Genomic DNA, 19935 nt, shown 5'->3' with positions numbered 1-19935 from the left:
TTGCACCTCCCACACCTAGAGAGTAGGTTTAGATTAGATATTAGGAAGAAAATCTTCCCTGTGAGATTGGCGAGACCCTGGCACAGGTTGCCCAGAGAAGATGTGGATTTCCCATCCCCTGGAAGTGTTCAAGGCCAGGTTGGATGGGGCTTGGAGTAACCTGGTTTAGCGGAAGGTGTCCCAGGGAGGTCTTTAAAGTCCTTTCCAACCCAAACCATTCTGTGATTCTTATGTATATATATATCTCATATATGTATATGTGTGTGTATATATATGTGTGTGTGTATATATATACACGCATATATATATACACATATATATAAAAATATATTTATATATAAAAATTTAAATATATAAATATATATAAATATATATACAAATATATGTGTAATATATACCTGAGACAGGACAGGGAAAGGTGAAAGGGAAAGGCAAAAGGAAAAAACAGAAGGAGATACAACATGAAAACACTGGATCAGTATTTGATAGCAGTTAGAGGTGAAAAATACATCAGGGAATTTGGGGAGAGAGAATGGAAGAGGTGGAGAATGACCTTGAAAATACCTTTGCAGCTCTGAATACATCGATGATGTACTTTTAATTTGACCACTGTTTGCTTTTGATCAGTCCAGCTCTAGAAAGATAGAACAGACCTAGGATGGATACAGGATAGTTTCCATCTAAAGGATAATTAAATCAAGGGGCGCTTTCCTGGAACACAGAGATGACTGAGGAAGAACACAATGGAGCTCTATAAAACCAGGAGTGCTGGGGACAAGATGAATAGTGGATGACTGTTCTCTGTTTCTCATAAAACGACATCAAACCCAATTATCAAAATGAACAAAATGAGGTACATTTTTGAATGGTGGAGCTCATCACCACGAGATATTGCACCTGCCAGAAGTCTGTAGGGGTTAGAACAGCAACTGGGGGCCTCGGTGACAGGTAAATCCATCAAGGGCTGTTGGAAACATTTATATAATCTCTGAGCTGAGAAATCCCTGAGGCAGCAATTGCTGTCAGCTGGGACAATATTTCAAGGGATATTTCACTGTTGGCTTTTTCTTTCCTTCTATTCTTCCCAGTTTCCATCATGAGAGAGGGGATTCAGCTGGAAGGACCCAGGCTCTGTGTGTCCCCTCCATCTGAACTGAGCCCATCCATGCCCCAGTTACATCATTCATTTTCCTGCTCGGAGGCTGAAATGAGAAAATAAACAGAAAATTCAAGATTGGTCTCCAATGCACATTTAACCATCCAGGTCATATGATTTTGCCATCACCATGTGCCAGTTCCTGCTGGGGAATTTCTGTTACCACTCAGAATTTGAAAACCATGTCCTCAATAAACTGACTTTCACAATCTTTCCACAGGACAGAGATTGTAGCTGGGGCTGGGATTTGCCCAGAGTTTTCCCAAGAAACTTCAGCCATCCTGTGCAAAGGCTTCCACCTGTATTTTTTTTTTTTTTCTCCACTTTCAGACATCTGAATGTCCCTCCATGGAGACACACATTGTACAGAATGACATTAAGGTCACTGATAATTAGGTTTGCTTTTTCTCAGTCCTGTCTGTGGGATTTAGCTCATGGATTTAAAACATCTCCATTTAAATAAGGTCTGTGTGTGAGTCATGTTTAAACTTCACTAGAGAAAAAAAAACAATAATTTTTGCCTGAATATAGGTGTTTCATTGCATTTGAGCCATCCCAGGCTATCCAAGACATCTGCATGTGGAAATAGAACGGAAAACCTGTTGTGCAAAACTGACTTGGGATCACAGCAGAAGGGCCTGACACGTGAGCTGGGAACAGAAGTAAATGCTGGGCAAAGAACAGACAGAGTGTGAAGGTCTGATCCCTTCTCTTCCCTCAGGAAAAGAGGACACAGGGTATTTGCTGAGGTTGAGCTCATCATCCAGAGTCAGATGAACGCTTGACTTGCAGGGTGGATCCCAGCACCCAGTCCCTGTGGCATCCTGGAGATCCTTGGAGTCCTGCCAAGGCGGTGGAAAGGACACATCAGAGATAGAAAATGACATTGAGGTCCCATGAGACCAGGAAAAGAAAAGGTTTATAGCAAAATGTTCAGTTCCATTCCTAACAAACCAAACTTACCCAACATTTCTGCGTGCAGTGCTGGTGGATAACAGGTACCTTGGGGTTTGAGGGCAGGGTGTGGGCATCAAAAATAGGCTTTATGCATTTTCTGGCAACACTGTCTTGCATTTATTATGCCCAGATCTCCAACCTAATTTTTTTACAACACAGCCCCAAGCAGGTCGATTCACACAGTTTGGGGATCACTGGGCTTTCTTTGCTTCTCTCCTTTACCTTCCAAAAGACTGAGGCAACGAGGGGCTCTGCCCATGATGGTCCAGCTGACCATGGCTCAAAGTCTCACTGAGACCTTAGAGAGAGCATTTGGATTTTCACAAAAAGAAGAATCCAGGCCCAGTTCAGCTCCTGTGCTGAATATTTACTTTTCTTTCCTTCGCAGCTGCTGTTTTCTGGATGGAGAAAAAAAAAAAAAATTCCCTAAGGCTTGTAGATGATTCATAAATCTCACTGAAATGTGACCATAATTAAGTAGCAGCACCATTGCTCTGAGACACAGCCTGTTCAAATCCCTCTGCTCTCTCCTGGCAGATCTGTGGCCACCTTAAAGCCTCACAGAATAACTCATGGATCAGAAATCTGAGTTCAGTTCAGTCGTGGCAGGACGGTGTTTTTGGGAAGAGAAGGTCCCAAATCTCCACCCCATCCATGGCCAGGAGGTTCCAGGTGGCATCATTAGGAGAGCAATACCACTGTCTTTCTCCTTGTCAGCAGGGACTTTGCATTTCCAGAGTTTGCAGAAGACAGGAACTGACAGGAACACAAGAGAAAACCCCCAAAGCCCCAAACCCAGTATTAACCAACTAGAACATGCAAGGCCGAAGGAAATTTGCATTGAATTATCCCAAAAACTCTTTCTCATCTACAAGCTGCCTTGACACAGATTGGGATTTCTCAGCAAGATCTTGGAAAAAGGGAATGCCCTTGGGTAGCCCTGTTTTTCTCACAGCAGCAGGGTAGTTTTATGGGTTTAAAAGGTTTGCTCCCTCGACAGCACAGTTGTTAATCTATGAGTAAATTGCCATTGTTTTTGCATGTTTATCACCCCGGTGCTCAGCAGATGATTCACAGTGCAAATCCAATTTAACTCATTGCTGTGGCACTTCCATTTCTAACTTGTTTTGGGCTTGCAAGCTTCAATGATGCTTCTTAAAGCTTTAGGGTATGTGGGAGGGGGGCTGACAGAGTATAAGTATGTTTTTTATACGTACATATTCATATATATGTATTAATAGATACATCTACATAATCTGTGTAGACATAAAGACATAAATATGGATGCAATTTATCCTCCTATCACTTTTTGGTGCTCTTTTTGCAAAAGCACTCTTCTGTCTGTGGTCACCATCATACCCAGACTGTGTCTCATGTCCTCCTCTGACTGCCCAAAAGTCCACACGTTGAGTGCAGCTGCTGCATCATCACGTGGGTGATGCAGAAATCAATAATGAGTTTTCTAATATTCCATTACTGGAATCAGTTGCCCAGAAAGGACGTGGATTCTCCCTCACTGGAGTCCAGGCAAATATTTACCTTGGGTAACATCTTAGACAGGATGGATCCTTCTGCAGGTGGTGGGGCAGTTCTGAGGCTCCTGTGAGCTGCATCATTCCATATTCTGAGCTGCTCCATGTGTTTGCTCTCACCTCTTTTTTAGGGAGCTTATGAAAAAAAGAGGGAGTGACTTTTTACACAGGCAGATGGCGATGGGGCAAAGGGGAACAGTTTTAAATTAAAAGAGGACACATTTAGATTAGATGTTAGGAAGGAATTCTTGGCTGTGGGGGTGGTGAGGCCCTGGCACAGGTTGCCCAGAGAAGCTGTGGCTGCCTCATCTCTGAAAGTGTCCAAGGCCAGGCTGGATGAGACCTGCAGAAACCTGGGCTAGTGGAAGGTGTCCCTGCCCATGGCAAGGGGTTGGAACAGGCAGGTCTTTAAGCTCCCTTCCAACCCAAACCATTCTATGATTCTATTATTCTTCTCCCCAGCCTACCCTGAGGAATTAAAAACTGGGGTTTTTTTCAATTGTTGTGACTTGGCCATCTATTTCTGCTTGCACTGTAGGTTTTTATCCCACCTCCAGCTTTTCAAACTGAGCAAAGACAAATGGCTGTGCCAACAAACTGCCTGTGAAAAGGAATTAAACACACCCCTGCTGATTAATTTACTATAGACATGATTTAGCTTTCTTGTCCAGTCTCCAGTTTCTCCTATCAGCCCCTAAATGATCATCTTTCCCCTGGCATGGTGCTATTCCTGAGGGTCACACAGGCTCCAGCTGAGCCCCTCTGTCTGCACTGACCTCTTGGGATCTGGGAAGCAGGACCCTGTCATTCCACAGGCAAAGGATTATTAGTAAATCCACTGGCAGGAAGATGAGGTCAGGGAAACTGAAATTAAATCGAAGTGAGCACAGGGAGTAGTTAACAAACAGAACAATTTTTCTCAAATACTTGAGGGGTTCTTGAAATGCAAAACTTGGGAGAAAGGAGAGAATTATTTTGCAATACATCCTCTGGATGAGAGAAAAGGAACAGGCTTGATGCAGAAGTTTGCTCTCCTGCCCTGCTTACACAGGAGGTTCAGCTCAATTACCAAAATATGCTGTCTGCCCTTAAAAATAAACTTTTTTCTGTCTGGTTTGGCAAGTCCTGCTGAGCTTAAAGTGTTAGCCAAAGATTGCACCTGTTCTGCTGAAAGGAGAAAATACTTGTGCTGAGGCATCTGCTGCTGCCCTAAAGGAACCTGCATGGAAAGGTAAAGTCTCCTCTCCTCTCCTGTAATTTATTTATTTCCAACTTTATTTTTAGCACCCATTTTCTTGAATTACATTTTTCTACCGAGGGCCCCCTTCAGCTATTTTTGCTGCTGGAAATTGGCCGGACAAGTTATTTCTTTTCTTTTTTTTCCCCATCCTTTTCATTTAGGTATTTATTTTGGAGGGATTTATTAGCAGAGAAAAGAACCTGACTGACAGCCTGAGGGCTCTCTCTCTCTCTCTCTCTCTCCATCCTCTCTGTAAGCCAAGGAATTGGATTTTGACACTCGGGGCATGCAAAGAAGTTGTCACCAATGGGCCTCGGATCACTGGATTTTTCTAATTCCTTTTTCAGCCCACCTCTGCTTTCAGCCTCCAAGTTACCCTGTAACTTCTGCCCATTTGCTCTGCATAAATGGGTGCAATTAATTCACAAATTATAGACCATCATGGCCATCCTCACCGTCCCTTTTCTGATGGAGTAGTTCTATCATAGAATCATGGAATGGTTTGGAAGGGACCTTAAAGCCCATCTCCTTCCACCCCCTGCCATGGGCAGGAACACCTTCCACCATTCCAGATTGCTCCAAGCCCTGTCCAACCTGGCCTTGGACACTTCTCAGGGATGTGTATCCCAACCTTGACCTTTTCTAGGCCTTTTACATCCTTTTTTAAGGGCTTGTGGCCAAAGTTAACCTGACTATTCCAGTTGCAGCTCCACCTGGAATAACATCACGTGCATAACATCATCATGCACGTGGAATAATTATATTTATCTTTATCCTCGATTCTTTTCCCAGCAATTCCTACCGTATTCTGGCCTTTCTTACCACAGAGCTGAGGTTCCCATTTCAGCTATTCCCAAACATCCAGCAGCCCTTCCCTGAATGCTAATTCCCTGCTCCTGAGTGCGTGGCCACCTCTGCATAGTTTTTCCCTCATCTGCATTATTTTGCATTCATCAGCATTAAATTCACCACCTGCTAATCCGATATCAAGACATCCCTTGCACAAATATTCACATTTAGCATTTACTTTTGACTGCCCTGAATAATGAAGGATCATCACCAAACTGTCACCAACCTACTTAAGCTTTTCCCCGGATCTTTTTGGGACCTAATAAATTTGTCCAGTGTCAGAAATGACTGCTTAATCATTTTTTTTTTTTTTTTGCTTCTTCTCTATTTATTCCATCTGTTATTAAGCCAGAAGACCTTTTACCTTATCCCATGACAGCTTAAAGAGATGGGAACCTCTTCAGGATAAACTGCTGAATGTAGAAACAAGGCTATAATCACTATAAAACCTTTATAAAAGCAACCAGTGTTGACTATATGGGAAAGACAAGTGGAAGAGGGATGGATGATACCACTGGAGAGGAATTTCAAAGGCCGCTGAGTGTATGGATACTGTGAACATTATGCTTCCCATGCCAACTGCACTGGATCCAATACTTTTTTCCATGGGAGCAATGGACAGTCAAACAGCAAAAGTCCATGTGACAGGCAACTGCAAAGTAAAAGGGTCGTGTGTTTATTTTAAACAAGAAAATGGTGCTTTTGCCAATGCATTCCTAAAAATACTGTCAGCAACACAGAAAAAAAGAGCTCATGGGCCGTGAACAGACGCAGCCCAGACTTTACATAAATCAGTTTATTCATTTTAATAATTTAAGTAAACAGAGAAAAAAAATCCATAATTGCATAAAAATATTCCAAAAAATATTCCAAATCCTAGGTGTCTTCAAGAGGTAATACCTAATGGAGGGATAAGGTACCAAAGTAACTGAAGAAGGATTTGGAAATGTCTTCAAATGAAATTGGAGTCTCTCAGCAGAGTGCAGAACAAAAGGAGGAAAAGGCTTCCAGCTCTGCAGCTCACTATGAGGGAGGTTGAAAGAGGAGCTGGATGAACCTCTTGCTTTGAGAGTCTCAGATCAAACAGAGCAGAGAGAATATAATCATGAATTGAAAAGGGGAAAAAAAAAGAGTAAAAAGGAAAAAAAAAGGACTTTAGCATTTGCATAGGCCATAAATAATTAATCAAGGAAAGGGAAAGTTAAAACAGTGTTATGCTTCCCCATCCAGGGGAGATATCTGGGCATCTCCAGAAGACGTCCCCAGGATCCTCAGGTTTGGGAAGGGTTGTAAGTTTGTGGGAAGGGTTGTCAGTTTTTTGGAAGGCCAGGCTGCCCTGCAAGGGTGGAAAAGTGAGTCAAGGGGCCATGGAGGTGGTCAGGAGTTTGGAGGGTGCACACAAAGGAAATGCCAAGGCAGCTGGGTTCACCCATTCCAGACAAAACAAGGTTTGAGGTGGGCATCTGGTTGCACTGCTCCAGTGGGATTGTGGAGAAGACAGAGCCAGGCTCCCCTCGAGGCTATGGGCTCAACATCCAACAGGAGAAATTCCCATTTTTCTATATTTCCTGACCAGGGGTCCAGAAAGATGTGCAGCCTTCACCTTGGAGACACCCGAAACTGGATGGAACAAGGCCCTGGGCAACCTTGGGGTTGGCCCAATGTGGAGCAAAGGACTGAGTTAGAGACCTCCAACATCCTTTATTCCTCAAAACCAAGATCCTTTGGAAAACAGATCCCATCTGTGCAAGGCTTCCAACTCTGCCCTTTAGGAGGTGCTTTTTTTTTGTAGGCTACCATTTGTGTTGGGTTAAATTCCTCCGAGGCTCCAGTGAGAAATGTCGTCCCTTTTTCTGTGACAGGCAGAGTGTAGAGCTCTACATTTTTTTTTTTTTTGGAGAGGAACAGCCAGTTTAGAGGCTCTGAAGAGCCTCAGAAGCAACAGCTCCTATCAGGCCACAGAGCAGCCCCACGTACACCCCTCAAACAGCCACAGAGCTGTCTGGGCACATTTTTTAAAGACGCTTCATTCAGAAACACTGGCTGCCATCCAGAATACTAAAACGATAATAAAAAAATGAATTAAAACTGCTCCTCTTCCCTGCTGGTTTTGATTTGTTTGCATCAAGGGGAAACCACAGGCCCTGTTGTTCCATTTCAGATGTGCTCTGAAGGTCGGCACACCCTGCACCCTGACAGTGCTCATAAATCAGGAGTGAGCTAAGTTTTCATCATCCAAATTTGTTCTGACTGATTAGAGCTCTTCATTACTTCTCTCCCGTCACCAGAATGGTCAGCAACTAAAAGGGCTCCAAGGTCAAGGGATGTGTTTCCAAGAGAAAGACCTCCTCACCCTGACACCCCAGTACTTACTGTTTGAGTCTCACCAAGGAGAGAGGAGAGGATTCCAGAGCTGGTTGTGATCCATCTCTCCAGGACACTCCACATGCTTGACAGCAGCTCCCAGAGCTCGTGTTTCCAACTTCAGGAGATCCTGGGAGCCATTTGAGGGGGCACAAACAGCATTTACCCAGATAATGGAGAAAGTTAACCAAAAATCCTGGTGTCGTTCGGATTTTTCCTCGCTCGCTCCAAAACAAAATGTGTGTAAATATCATCAGCTGGGGGAAAAAAAAACACTGATGGCTGGAAGTGAAATTTTTCATTAGAAGCGGAAAATAAATGGGGTGTACTCAGAGGAATCTAGACACAGAGACTGAGTCACTTTTATGCTAATATGTCCTCATCAGACCTCCCCAGTGGATACGAAAAAACGGTCTTATTTACTGTAATTGAAGTTTATGATAAAAGCACTTTCATGTTCTCTGTGTACACACACATCTATTCAGAAAAAAAAAACAACACCTTTTTCTCTCCCTTTTTTGTTCTCCATAACTTCTCCCTTTTTTTCTCTTTGGAAAGTGTGGGTTTCAAGTGAAGCAGCAATACCTGCTCAGAGGTGTAAAAGCAGAGGTTGGCTCAGGTAGGTACCACACCTTCACCGCCCTTATCCCTGGTCACTGTGGCTGCTGTGACACCAATTGCCTCTCTCTGCTGAGGTGCACAACAACTTCGTTTTTCATGCCCTTCTCCTGTTCTTTATCCTCCTCCTTGACGACTCTGAGCTAAGAAGAAAATTGTTGCAATTAACTGGAAGGCTGTTGCTCTGATCTAAATGAGTTGCAGTTCAATAAAGGCCCAAAATGCAGCACTTGGCTGCAAAGAACCTTGATGCAGGGTGGTGAAATCAGCTCCAAAGGAAATAAATATAAATCTAACAGTTGTTCTCATCTCTGGGAGAGCTGCCTGTGAGCATTCCCAAGTTAGAGTCCACTCATCCCGCAGCTGATCTCTCCCAATATTTTTCCTCTCTTAGTCCTGGCTGGCTCGGATCTCTCTCTAACCAGGAGCATTAATAACCACACCAGTATCTTTTCTCCTCTCTCTAGCTCCTTTCAAAATCTTGATGGTGGTCAGAATATCCTCCATTCACGCAGGGATTGGGAAAACCTTCCCTGCTCCCAAACCCTTTTCCCCAGCATGCAATTTAACTCCCACCTCCTACCACAGCAAAGAGACCTGCTCCAGGCCACCATCCCTCCTCCACACACACACTAATGACCTGGAAATCATTATGCTTTGCACAATTTATGCTCTTCTTGCACCACAGCTCAAGAAATCCATCAGCACCTGGGCTCTTGCCCTGGCACAGAGGTGGGATGATGCCTGAGGATACAGCAGTGCCAGGAACTGGAAAGCTGCCCTGTTCCACTGTTGGTCAGAGCATTCAGGGACCTGCTGAAGGGCTAAAGTGATGTGGACATCACAAAATCCCACCAGATTAAACCAGAGACACCCCAGAGGGTTGAGTTTCCTGCCAGGTACATGAGAGGGAGGTCAATGTTTTGATTACATCCACACGGAATCACAGAATATCTCAATTTGGAAGGGATCCATCAGGATCATCGAGTCCAACTCCCTGCCCAAACTCATCAGTGAAGGAAGTCCAATAATCATACTTGATGGGACAAAACTGAGAGCAGATCCACCAGAAACTGCTTACATCAGGGAAAAAAAAAAAAAAAATCCAGCAAAGTGTATCTTTGCCCCTCTCAAAATATGAAGAGAAGCTGCCAAATTTTTCATATGGCTGATGCTACCAGGGGGTTTTTGACTTTCTGGAGAAGGGCCAGTGCTTATGATCGAGCATCTAAAAATTGTGTTTGGTCAGAGCAGCAGCACTTGTAAGGCTTTGTGGCCCTGGGAAGGAAACAGCCTGCACCAGGCAGACCTGGGGGCTCCAGAGGAGCTGCCCCCATCCACGTCCCTCTGGAATTTTTACGTGACAGGCACTGGGGGGAAGGGATGTGAGATAAAGAAACCACACCACTTTTTGACAGTGGGAACAGGACCTGCCACTCCACAACCCCAGAACTGACATATTACTGCAAGTACCTCATGAGAGCTTGTAGAAAAATAGAGAGGCTTTTTAAACTGGTAGAGCATCAAAGGCCAAGGGGCACAGTTTCAAACTAAAAGAGGAGAAGTTTAGAGAAGATGTTAGGAAGAAATTCTTCCTTGTGAGGGTGGGGAGGCCCTGGCACAGGTCGCCCAGAGAAGCTGTGGCTGCCCCTGGATCCCTGGAAGAGTCCAAGGCCAGGTTGGATGGGGCTTGGAGCAACCTGGGCTAGTGGAAGGTGTCCCTGCCCAGGGCAGGGGGGTGGAACAAGATGGTCTTTAAGGTCCCTTTCAAATCATTCTTTGACTCTATGATTCTATGGTTTACTGGTAGATTTGGCAGTGCTGAGTTAATGTCTGGACTTGATGACCTTAGAGGGCTTTTCCAGCCTAAGTGATTCTATTTTGATGGTACAGCACGAAGGAAACACAGACTCACCCCTGTGCTTGTTGGCCTCCTCTGGAAGGAGAGCTGGCCTGATAACCTAATCCCAGAGTTTGCCTTCCTTTTGAATCTGCAAGACAACAAGTCCCAGCATATCTGTGATCTGCTGCATCCTGTGACATCAAACAGCCTGTATTACCTCATGTGTTTTTCCAAAATAGCCCCCTTATTTGTGCTGTAAACAATGCAGGTGTTTTTTAGTCTCTCCCTGTGACTCAGTTGCCTCGAGCCCTGGTACCCAGTCACGACAATCTGAGTGACTTTGCTGTCACTTTTCTGAGGACAGCACACTGATTTTTCTGTGAAGGTGCTACCAGCATTAGTCAGCTCCCCAGTATTTATAAACCACACTGGTTTGTTTGCTTTCGTGACTGCAGTTACAGAGTGAAAAGAGGTTTGTACTGAACTGCCTGTCCTGATGCAGAGGTGTCACTCTCCACCAGGCACAGGTTATCTGGGAACCCTTTCCAGCTCAGGATTTTCTTGGTTTTCCCTCTTCTGTGTCAGTTTGTATTTTATCAGTGTTTAATGTTCTCTGCTGTGGCGGTGCTAATTCCCTGGGCTTTTTTTAGGTGTCTCTGAAGTTCCTCCCTTGCTTTTGACTACCTAAATTAGTCCTGTGCCATCAGCTGCCTCATTGGCCTCTGTTTCCAAGCCCTGTATCAGCCCATTAACCAGCACAGCACGCCTGGGGCTCATCCCTGCACCGTGAGTTTCTGCCACAGCTGATCATTTAATTTTCCATTTGCTTTCTTCCAGCACAGCTGTGGAGCCATGACAAGAGTTTCCCACTCACCCTGAGACCCCTTATCTCCCTCAGGAGGCTCTTTAGACCTTGTTAAAGACCTCCTGGGCATCCAAATGCACTGTGTCCACCAAGTTTCCCTCATCCCCCCTTTTCCTGATGCAGCCATTGAGTTGCAATCCCTCTGTGAGACCTTTCTCCTCCACAGGCTGCTGGGTCCATGTGCTCCTGTCCTAAGCTATCTCCCTGAAACTTCATCATCCTGGTTTTAAATATAATATCAAACTGATTTCCCCAGGACACGTGTAAGGAGGGATGACCTGTAATTCTCCCAAGGCTTTTTTTGAATATAAATGGAATCTTCCCTAAATCCCAGTCCTTGCTTCTTTTCCTTAGTAAGTCAACCAAGACCTACACAAATTTCTTAGAAATGCTTGCCCAGACAATTTGAACCCCCAATAGAGAGCTGGGGTTGTTCAACCTGGAGAAGAGAAGGCTCTGGGGAGAACTTAGAGCCCCTTACCTAAGTGGGCTCCAAAAGAGTTGTATGGGGACTTTGGACCAGGGCATGAAGAAACAGGACAAGGGGAAATGGCTTCTTACTGCCAGAGGGTAGGAATAGATGGGATATTGGGGAGAAATTCTTCCTTGTGAGGGTGGTGATGCCCTGGAACAGGTTGCCCAGAGAAGTTGTGGCTACCCCATCCCTGGAAGTGTCCAAGGCCAGGCTGGATGGGGCTTGGAGCAACCTGGGATAATGGAAGATATCCCTGTCCATGGCAGGGGGTGGAATGGGATGATCTTTAAGGTCCCTTCCAACCCAAACCATTCCATGACTCTACAAAAATTGCTCACTTAAATGTGGTGGAAAAACATCTGCCCAACGAAAAATTGTGTTTCTTCTTGATGTTGTTTCCATCCAGCAACTCACATGCTTGGCATTGTCCTCAGGGCACCTGCCTGGAGACCTCTCTTCCCAAATCACAGTGTTCCTCTACATTATCTCGTTATTTCTCTCTCTTTCTCCTTACCCACAGGGGAACTCCTGTCTGTGTTCCCTGGAAGGACTGGTCAGTGGATTGGCACATCCATCCTGACCCAAATCCTCCAGGAAAAGGGGATCTACCCCATCCCAGGGTGAATTGAGGTGGATCCCTTTCGGTTGAGAAGGATATGTCTCAGCTGTCCTCAGAGCAGGGATGAGTGGCACTGAGCCTTGCTTGGTTCAGCAAAGCTCCTTCTCTCCCACTCTTGCACTTCCCAGTGGAAATATTTGTCCTGGAGCAGAGGGTGTGGCTGCAGTGACGCTGCTGCATAGCAAGGACATGACACTGTGCACAGGCTGAGGGGAATGGGAAGGAGGGTGGAGAGTGCAGGGCTAGAGCAAGCTGTGGGAAGGGATCCTGCTGGAGAACAAGTTCAGAACTCATCTGGGGATTCAAGGTCATGCAGACACTTTACAAAGTCCACTGCATCGGCAGCTCCTGCTTAGGAGAGCAATAAATATGTAATTTTTTAAAAAAATATATATATATATTCTATTTTATAGTAAAATTATATTATATTTAAATTTTATATTAAACTCTATTTCTAGTCCCCCTAGTGTGTATTTATATGCTTACATATATTTAGATCAAAATATATTTCTATATAAATATACAAAGAAGAATATATGAGTTTATATATCTATATGTATATATAGATATATCTGTATGTATATATAGATATATAGATAAATTTACCAAGTGTTTTCAGTTCGAGCAAATAAAACTGTGAGCCAGCTGCAATAACAACTGAGTCCAGGTAATTTGAGGGGCATTTTATCCCAAATCCACCCTTTTCCACCCACCTCTGACCTTTTGTTATCTACTCTGGCTCTCTCCCTACCCCGTTATCTGGAAGTAGGGGTGTCTTAGCACTTCTTTTCATGAAGTATTTCAAGTACAGCTTTTCCACCTAAAAATGTGGTCCAAAGAGGTGAGACAGAAGTGGATTTGACCAGAAGGGCCATCCCTTGCTATGCCATGCACAGAACACTGACTGAATCATCTCCAGACGGGATTCAGGAAGCAGAAGGAGTCAGCCTAAAATTAATCCTCACCTCAAAAAGTTTTAGGGGAAAAAGCTGTCATTGCTCTGTCCTAATTGTGCTGAAAGCCTGGCCCAGTCAGTGCCAACTGTGCCAGCAGGCAGCTTGACATTCCTATTCTCCAGGGACAGGAAAGTTTTTATGTCATTTAAAAGTGATGTCAGAATGGTTTCCTTGGGCTCAGCATCACGAAAGAAGGACATGGAGAATCCCCCAGTCCTTCCCAGCCATCCTGCCAGAACTCCATGGGAATTAAACTCGTATTTTTTTTTTTGAAAGGGGAGCAGAAATCAGAGGATCAAACCTCTAGGGTTGTCCCCAAGCCTGGGAATAGAAGGAAGGTATCGGGGTCTGACTGAGACCCCATTGTGTGGGAGGAGCAGGATGGGTGCCACCAGCCCCAAGGACAGTGACTAATATGCATGAAGGTGGGGTGGCCACCTCAGGCTTACTCAAAACACGAGTCTGGGCCTATCCTTGTCCTCAAATGTCCAGTCTGGGCTCTGGTTCTGCTTGCAGAGAGATCCAGAGGTCCATGGACCATCTTGGGGCACATCAAGAAATCCCCTGCCAAGCCTGCGGTGTCCAGGGACACGAGCAAGGTGTCACAAGGTGATGGACTCAGCCATCAGACATCCCACTGTGAGAGATGGAGGGTCATATAGGCTCAGGTAAACAAGGAGGGGACAGGTATGGTCCTGATGACAGAGGCTGGCAGAGTGGGACAGGAGCCTGGAGAAGAGGACACCGAGGGGAGACTTCGCTGAGCTTCCTCACAAGGGGCAGTGGAGGGGCAGCTCCGGTCTCTGCTCTCTGTGACTGGTGACAGGACCCAGGGAACAGCTGGAGCTGTGCTGGGGGAGGTTTAGGTTGGATCTCAGGGAAAGGTTCTTCCCCCAGAGGCTGGTTGGGCACTGCCCAGGCTCCCCAGGGCAGTGGGCACAGCCCCAAGGCTGCCAGAGCTCCAGGAGGGTTTGGACAATGCTCTCAGGGACAGGGTGAGATTGTTGGGGTGTCCTGGGCAGGGCCAGGAGTTGGACTGGATGGTGCAAGTCTCTTCCTACCACACAGCAGCACAGGGATTGTCATCACAAAGCAGGTAAAAATTCAACCCATTCACCCAGGAAGCAGCAGCATGACAAGCAAAGGCTGGTGGCTGTATTTATGGGCACAAGCACATCCAGGTGTTGTCCAGATGGTTTGAACATCCCCAGGTGAGGAAAAAAAGCATCCATTTGGACTTTGAAGCATTCTTACCTGTAAGCAGATATATTTGGGGTTTCCAGTCGTGTTGTAAATGAAGGCAGGCAGTGCAGGGAAGGAGAGCTTTGTTCTGATGTCCCTGTGCCGAAGTTTCCTGGAGATTTACAGCCCTCAGCTGGTGACTCTCGGCACAGCCCTGCTGCAGGCACTGGCACATCCACGTTCCCACCTCAGGATGAGTGTGTGCCCTCTCTCCTGGCTAATCTGTCATCTGCACCCACCCATGCCACCCATGTCAGCCTCAAATCCTCCCCTGGGCATCCCAAAACTCCTCCTGATTCCTGGCATCCCACTGGTTCAGCCCTCACCTGCTGCCCAGCCAAACGTGATATATTTAGCTCTGCTATTTTTATTTTTTTCTTTTTTTTAGTCTCTCCCCTTATAAATCAACTTCTCCATCCCTTGAATCCCTGCCTGTGCTGCTGCTTTTCCACTTGGCAATGCCCAGTTGCCAAATGCCTGACAAATTGCTCTCTGGCAGCCACCCTGCCCGGGGCCACACTGCCCATGAGAAAAGTGAAGCTGTTCCTCCTCCTCCCAACATAATTCCTCGTTTTATTGCTGCTCTCCCACTCGTGCCCCTCATCTTACAGACACCCACAGCAAACTTCCTGCCATGAAGACACTGGGCCAGCCAGGGTTGGGAAATCTCTCCCCGTGCTTCACAAAGGATTTTTGGATTTATTTTTTTTTTTTGAGTTGGATCAAGCTGGCATTGCTGGGATCAGAGTCCTGGGCTTGGAGCAGTTCCACACCAGTGGCTCATCCCTTGTGGTTTGTCCCTCTCATGAGATGTCACCAGTATATGTCTGTGAGAAGGGAGGCTGCTCCACATGGACACGTGTGACCAACTATCCTTGCAGACCAGCTAGAGGCTGTAGTAGGGAAGAGCAGAGGACCAGAGAGAGAGGTCCTGGAAGGTGCTGAGCTCCCACATGTGGCTGGCCCATCCCTGGAATTGTTCAAGGCCGGGTTGGACGGGGCTTGGAGCAACCTGGGATAGTGGAAAGTGTCCCTGCCCATGACAGGGGGTTGGAACTGGATGAGCTTTAAGGTCCCTTCCAACCCAAAAAATTCCATGATTCTACATCCCTGCAACTCATGGAAATCCCCCATATCCAGCACATTACTCTTGGACCCACACAGGACCTGATTAATCACTGTTATTTCTCCAAGGGGACACCCAAATCCCGTGGGGGATGGGAGGCTCCTCAGCCAAACCCACTCCCTGGACACCAAGCAGCGGGTACTTGGTCTCTAAGGGAACCTCACACACGTGGGCTCTGACAGATGGGAGATCATCCAGCTTCTTCCCTCCGCCTCCCACAGCTCCTGCCAGCCCCTCAGATATCCCAGGGCATCCCAGGAACGGAAACACAACTCACTGACGAACAACCTACTCCCTGGACCGTGTCTGTGTCACCCTCTGGGCTCTTACTTCACTCACAGACACGTGTGTGAGTTTGCACATATTTCTTACAGCGTCCAGCTTTTAACAGTTCTAGGGAACATTTTTAATGCCACGAGGTGGCAGCACAAAATCACCTTTCCCCACTGCGTGTTCAGGTTGCAGAAGGTCTCCCAGACCCTGTGGCAGGGAGCAGTCGGTGGTCTCACCCCAGGGACGGCCCCAGCAGGAGAAAATATCCAACCCCATCAAATGCAGAGCCAGGACCCTCGTTTTTCATCACTGAATTCCCTGTAATTTCGGCATCCTCTCATTGCAGGTACTTTTATTTCCCTGAGCTTGTCCATCTTTCAAGCACTCGTGTGATAACCCAGAGGTGACTCTGAGCCTGGTTTGGAAACCCGGGGCCTCTGGGCTTCACCCCACAGCACCGAGGAGCTGGAGGAGCTGGTCTGATGTGCTGAGAGGTGCAGATGAGGCAAAGCGAGACCACAGGCACTGAGAGAAAATACAAGAGAGCTGGAGAGGGACTTTGGAAAAGGGCCTGGAGTGACAGGGCAAGGAGAAATGGCTTCTCACTGACAGAGTGAAGGGATAGATGGGATACTGGGAAGGAATTCTTGGCTGTGAGGGTGGTGATGCCCTGGGACAGGTTGCCCAGAGAAGCTGTGGCTGCCCCTGGATCCCTGGAAGTGTCCAAGGCCAGGTTGGACAGGGCTTGGAGCAATGTGGGCTAGTGGAAGGTGTCCCTGCCCACGGTAGGGGGTTGGAACAAGATGGTCTTCAAGGTCCCTTCCAATCCAAACCAGTCTAGGATTCTGTGATGATCATTAATGTCCTGACCTTCAGGTAGATCAGTCCTGAAGATACACAACAGAACACTGCAACTCTTATCCCATTGGGGCTTTTTCCTTCTTTTTTTCCAGCTCTGCATCTCCACACAGGGAAAAAAAATCACAAGAAAGGATGTTTGGGCTAAGAAAGAGGAGATGAAGGCTGCAGGGAGCCCTCAGCAGCAGCAAAATCAGAGGAATATGCACAAGTCAGGGTAATGATATGTCTGGCTCAGAAGCACATCACCATCTGCTGCCATTCCTACACGTCTCAGAATCTCCCAGGGGGTCCAGTCTCCTTTTCTGCTTTGGGTATGTGTTTCCTACTGGTAAATAAATCAGAACCAGGGAAATTTCCTGGGCTCCAAGCTCCATCCTGTAAACTGTTGTATAATCAGCACCCCCTGGTACAGCCTGGCTTGTACCCATTTGCACAGTTTGGAGCCCAGCATTGGTCCTGGACAGCTCCTGCAAGGCAAGGAGGAAGGGATTAACACTGCAAACATCCACAGAAAATCATGCTGGGAGCCTTAAATATGCTGGTGAACATGAGTCTGGATGGTCCCCACTGTGTGGGGCAGCACAGACAACCACAGGCCACTTAGTGCCACCAGATCAGGCTTAACTGCTTGCATGGGATGAGCTTAGAGCTCTTTTCCAGCCTTAATTCTGTGATTCTGTGACTAACCACAGTGGGTTAGTTAGAGACTAAAGGGTCTCTGCTCACCCCAGGTAGGTAAGAATTTGTGGCAGGAGGGATAAGGTAGAAGCCAGGACCTGCCCCACAGTTCCACCACCCTCCTCGTGCAAGAGAAGCTTTGAGCTCTCACTTCAGCTTTTCAACCAACCTCCTTATAAAGCATTTCTTGCTGCTGAGTTCAAGAGTCACAGAATCACAGAATTTAGGTTGGAAAACTCTGAGATCATCCAGTCCAACCATCCCCCCAGCACCGGCAACTCATGTCCCCAAGAGCCACATCCACACGGCTTTTAAATCCCTCCAGGGAAGGCAATTCTACCACTGCCCTGAGCAGCTGTGCCAGGGCTGCACAGCCCTTTCCATGAGGAAATTTTTTCCTAATAGTTTTCCTAATAAAATTTTCCTAACCATTTTTCCTGGATCTCCCAGGAGAGGGGCAGCCAGGGACAGATGTGTCCATTCCCCTGTGGCACCATCATCCATGAGGCTTCAGATACCCACATACTGCCTTCCCCACCCAGCCAGGGGAGCTCTCCCTAATTAATTCTGAGCAATTAGATGCCTCTTACCTCTCCAGCACCCATACACCTGCTTTTCACCCACCTTCATCCTACTGCTGAGCTCTTGGTGGACACGGCTGGAGTGAGTCTTGGAGAAGAGGGAGCAGGTGGGGGGGTCACAGAGCCCCATGGTGACACCACCTCCCCTTGTCACATGCTCAGGGTGGCCTTTGCTGCTAATTTTAAGCACCTCTTAGTAAACAATCGCTAAATTTAGTGTCTTTGGAACATGAGCCTTGTATTAAAGGCTGGATTGCTGGTGGCTGATGCAAGTAGAGGAGTGAAGGGGCAAAGCAGGATTGATTGCCCTGACACAGATTCCTGCTTGGCAAAACCAGACACCGTCATCACTGTCTGCAGAGAGCAGAGAAGGGAGCTTTGAAACCCTGATCACCAGCACAGCTGCTTGTCTTGGATGTCCCATGATTAAGAAGTCACAGGAATCACAGAATTACAGAATCATTTAGGTTGGAAAAGGCCTCCAAGAACATCGAGTCCAACCTGTGACCGACACCCACCTTGTCACTGAGCCCAGAGCACCGAGTGTCACATCCAGGCTTCCCTTAAACACCTCCAGGGACAGTGACTCCACTACCTCCCTGGGCAGCCCCTTCCAGTGCCTGACCACCCTTTCAGTGAAGAAATTCTCCTTGAATTTCTTCACTGAAGAGAGAAAGCATCTCCTTGGTTTTTTCCTGGGTTGCAGCCTCATATGCTCAAAGGATTTGGTTTTCTCCTCTGATTCCACTTTGCAGCAGATCTGGCTGCTGGGAAATCAGCTCTGGCTCCTTGAAGTTGAGCTCTGAGTGACTGAAGCAGGACAGATTTCTTCTCCTTTGTTCTCTTCAAGCGTGCTGCGTTCTCGTCCCACAGCCCAACTCTCTTCCAACTCAACCTCACCACAAAAAGGGGGTTGCTTCTGAGATAAAATGGGAGAAAAACATAAATTTAACATACCACTGTCCTTTCCAGCTTTCCAGCAGCCAAGAAGGCATCCCACCTCCACACTACAGCAGGGAATGAGCACAGCTCAGCTGAGTTTGGAGTCAGTCAAAGTTGGTGCCTCCTCTGCAGACATCTATCTTGGGATGCACTGACTCATCCACTGGAGAGGGATTCTTCCCTCTCTTCTCTGCCCCTTCTCCTCCTCTCTGTAAGTCGTTTATCAGCATGACTCCCACCCCACACACACACAGAGTGCACACACGCTTCACGTGGGGCAGCAGATGCCAAACCAGGCACATCCCTCACTCCTCACACGGCGCCCTGGCCAGCGGCCAGACAGATGGAGAAACGGAATGCGGGGAGATAAGGCAGCAGCTGCACACCCCAAGCCTTCATCCTGAAAACTTTTTTTTTTTATGTATTTTTGGAAACTGTTTAGACGTTTTTAGACTGTGCTGATGGCTGCACTGTGTGCGCTGGACTTTGAAGAAGAGCAGGATTTCTCTCTCTCTAAGGAATTTAAAAAAAAAAAAAGGCTTTTCTCATTCCAGATGGCAACTTTCACGAGGTCCAAACAACATCAAGTCCCGCTCTGGCCCTGCACAGGACAACCCCAAGAATCCCTCCAGGTGTCTTGAGAGTGTTGTCCAAACCCTCCTTCAGCTCTGGCAGGGTTGAGGCTGTGACCACATTGACCAGTCCTGTCAGCTCTGCCCTAACTGGACCTCTTTGGTCTGGATTGTATTGCTGGAACA

General features: G+C 46.8%; 1 protein-coding gene across 2 annotated transcripts; it reads right to left on the bottom strand.

The window, feature by feature from the left end:
* Positions 1-462: 462 nt before the first annotated feature.
* Positions 463-18326, bottom strand: LOC116785426. Of its 2 annotated transcripts, XM_032684896.1 has the most exons (7): positions 18245-18295; positions 14729-14828; positions 10632-10707; positions 8108-8355; positions 4422-4509; positions 3653-3780; positions 463-1202 (listed from the first exon to the last, which is right to left on the bottom strand). In XM_032684896.1, exons 1-7 carry the CDS (start codon positions 18282-18284, stop codon positions 1184-1186), a joined length of 699 nt encoding a protein of 232 aa, XP_032540787.1. In that variant the 5' UTR covers positions 18285-18295; the 3' UTR covers positions 463-1183. The 2 variants fall into 2 exon arrangements, 1 of the variants encoding a protein (XP_032540787.1); XR_004356532.1 differs by lacking the exons at positions 463-1202; positions 3653-3780; positions 10632-10707; positions 14729-14828 and having other exon boundaries at positions 4148-4509; positions 8108-8228; positions 18279-18326.
* Between the last annotated feature and the right edge of the window lie 1609 nt (positions 18327-19935).

This window comes from Chiroxiphia lanceolata, chromosome 4 (assembly GCF_009829145.1).
Source record: "Chiroxiphia lanceolata isolate bChiLan1 chromosome 4, bChiLan1.pri, whole genome shotgun sequence".
Lineage (NCBI taxonomy): Eukaryota > Metazoa > Chordata > Aves > Passeriformes > Pipridae > Chiroxiphia > Chiroxiphia lanceolata.
Note: the sequence above shows the minus strand (reverse complement) of the source record. Positions and strands in the feature narration are given on the sequence as shown.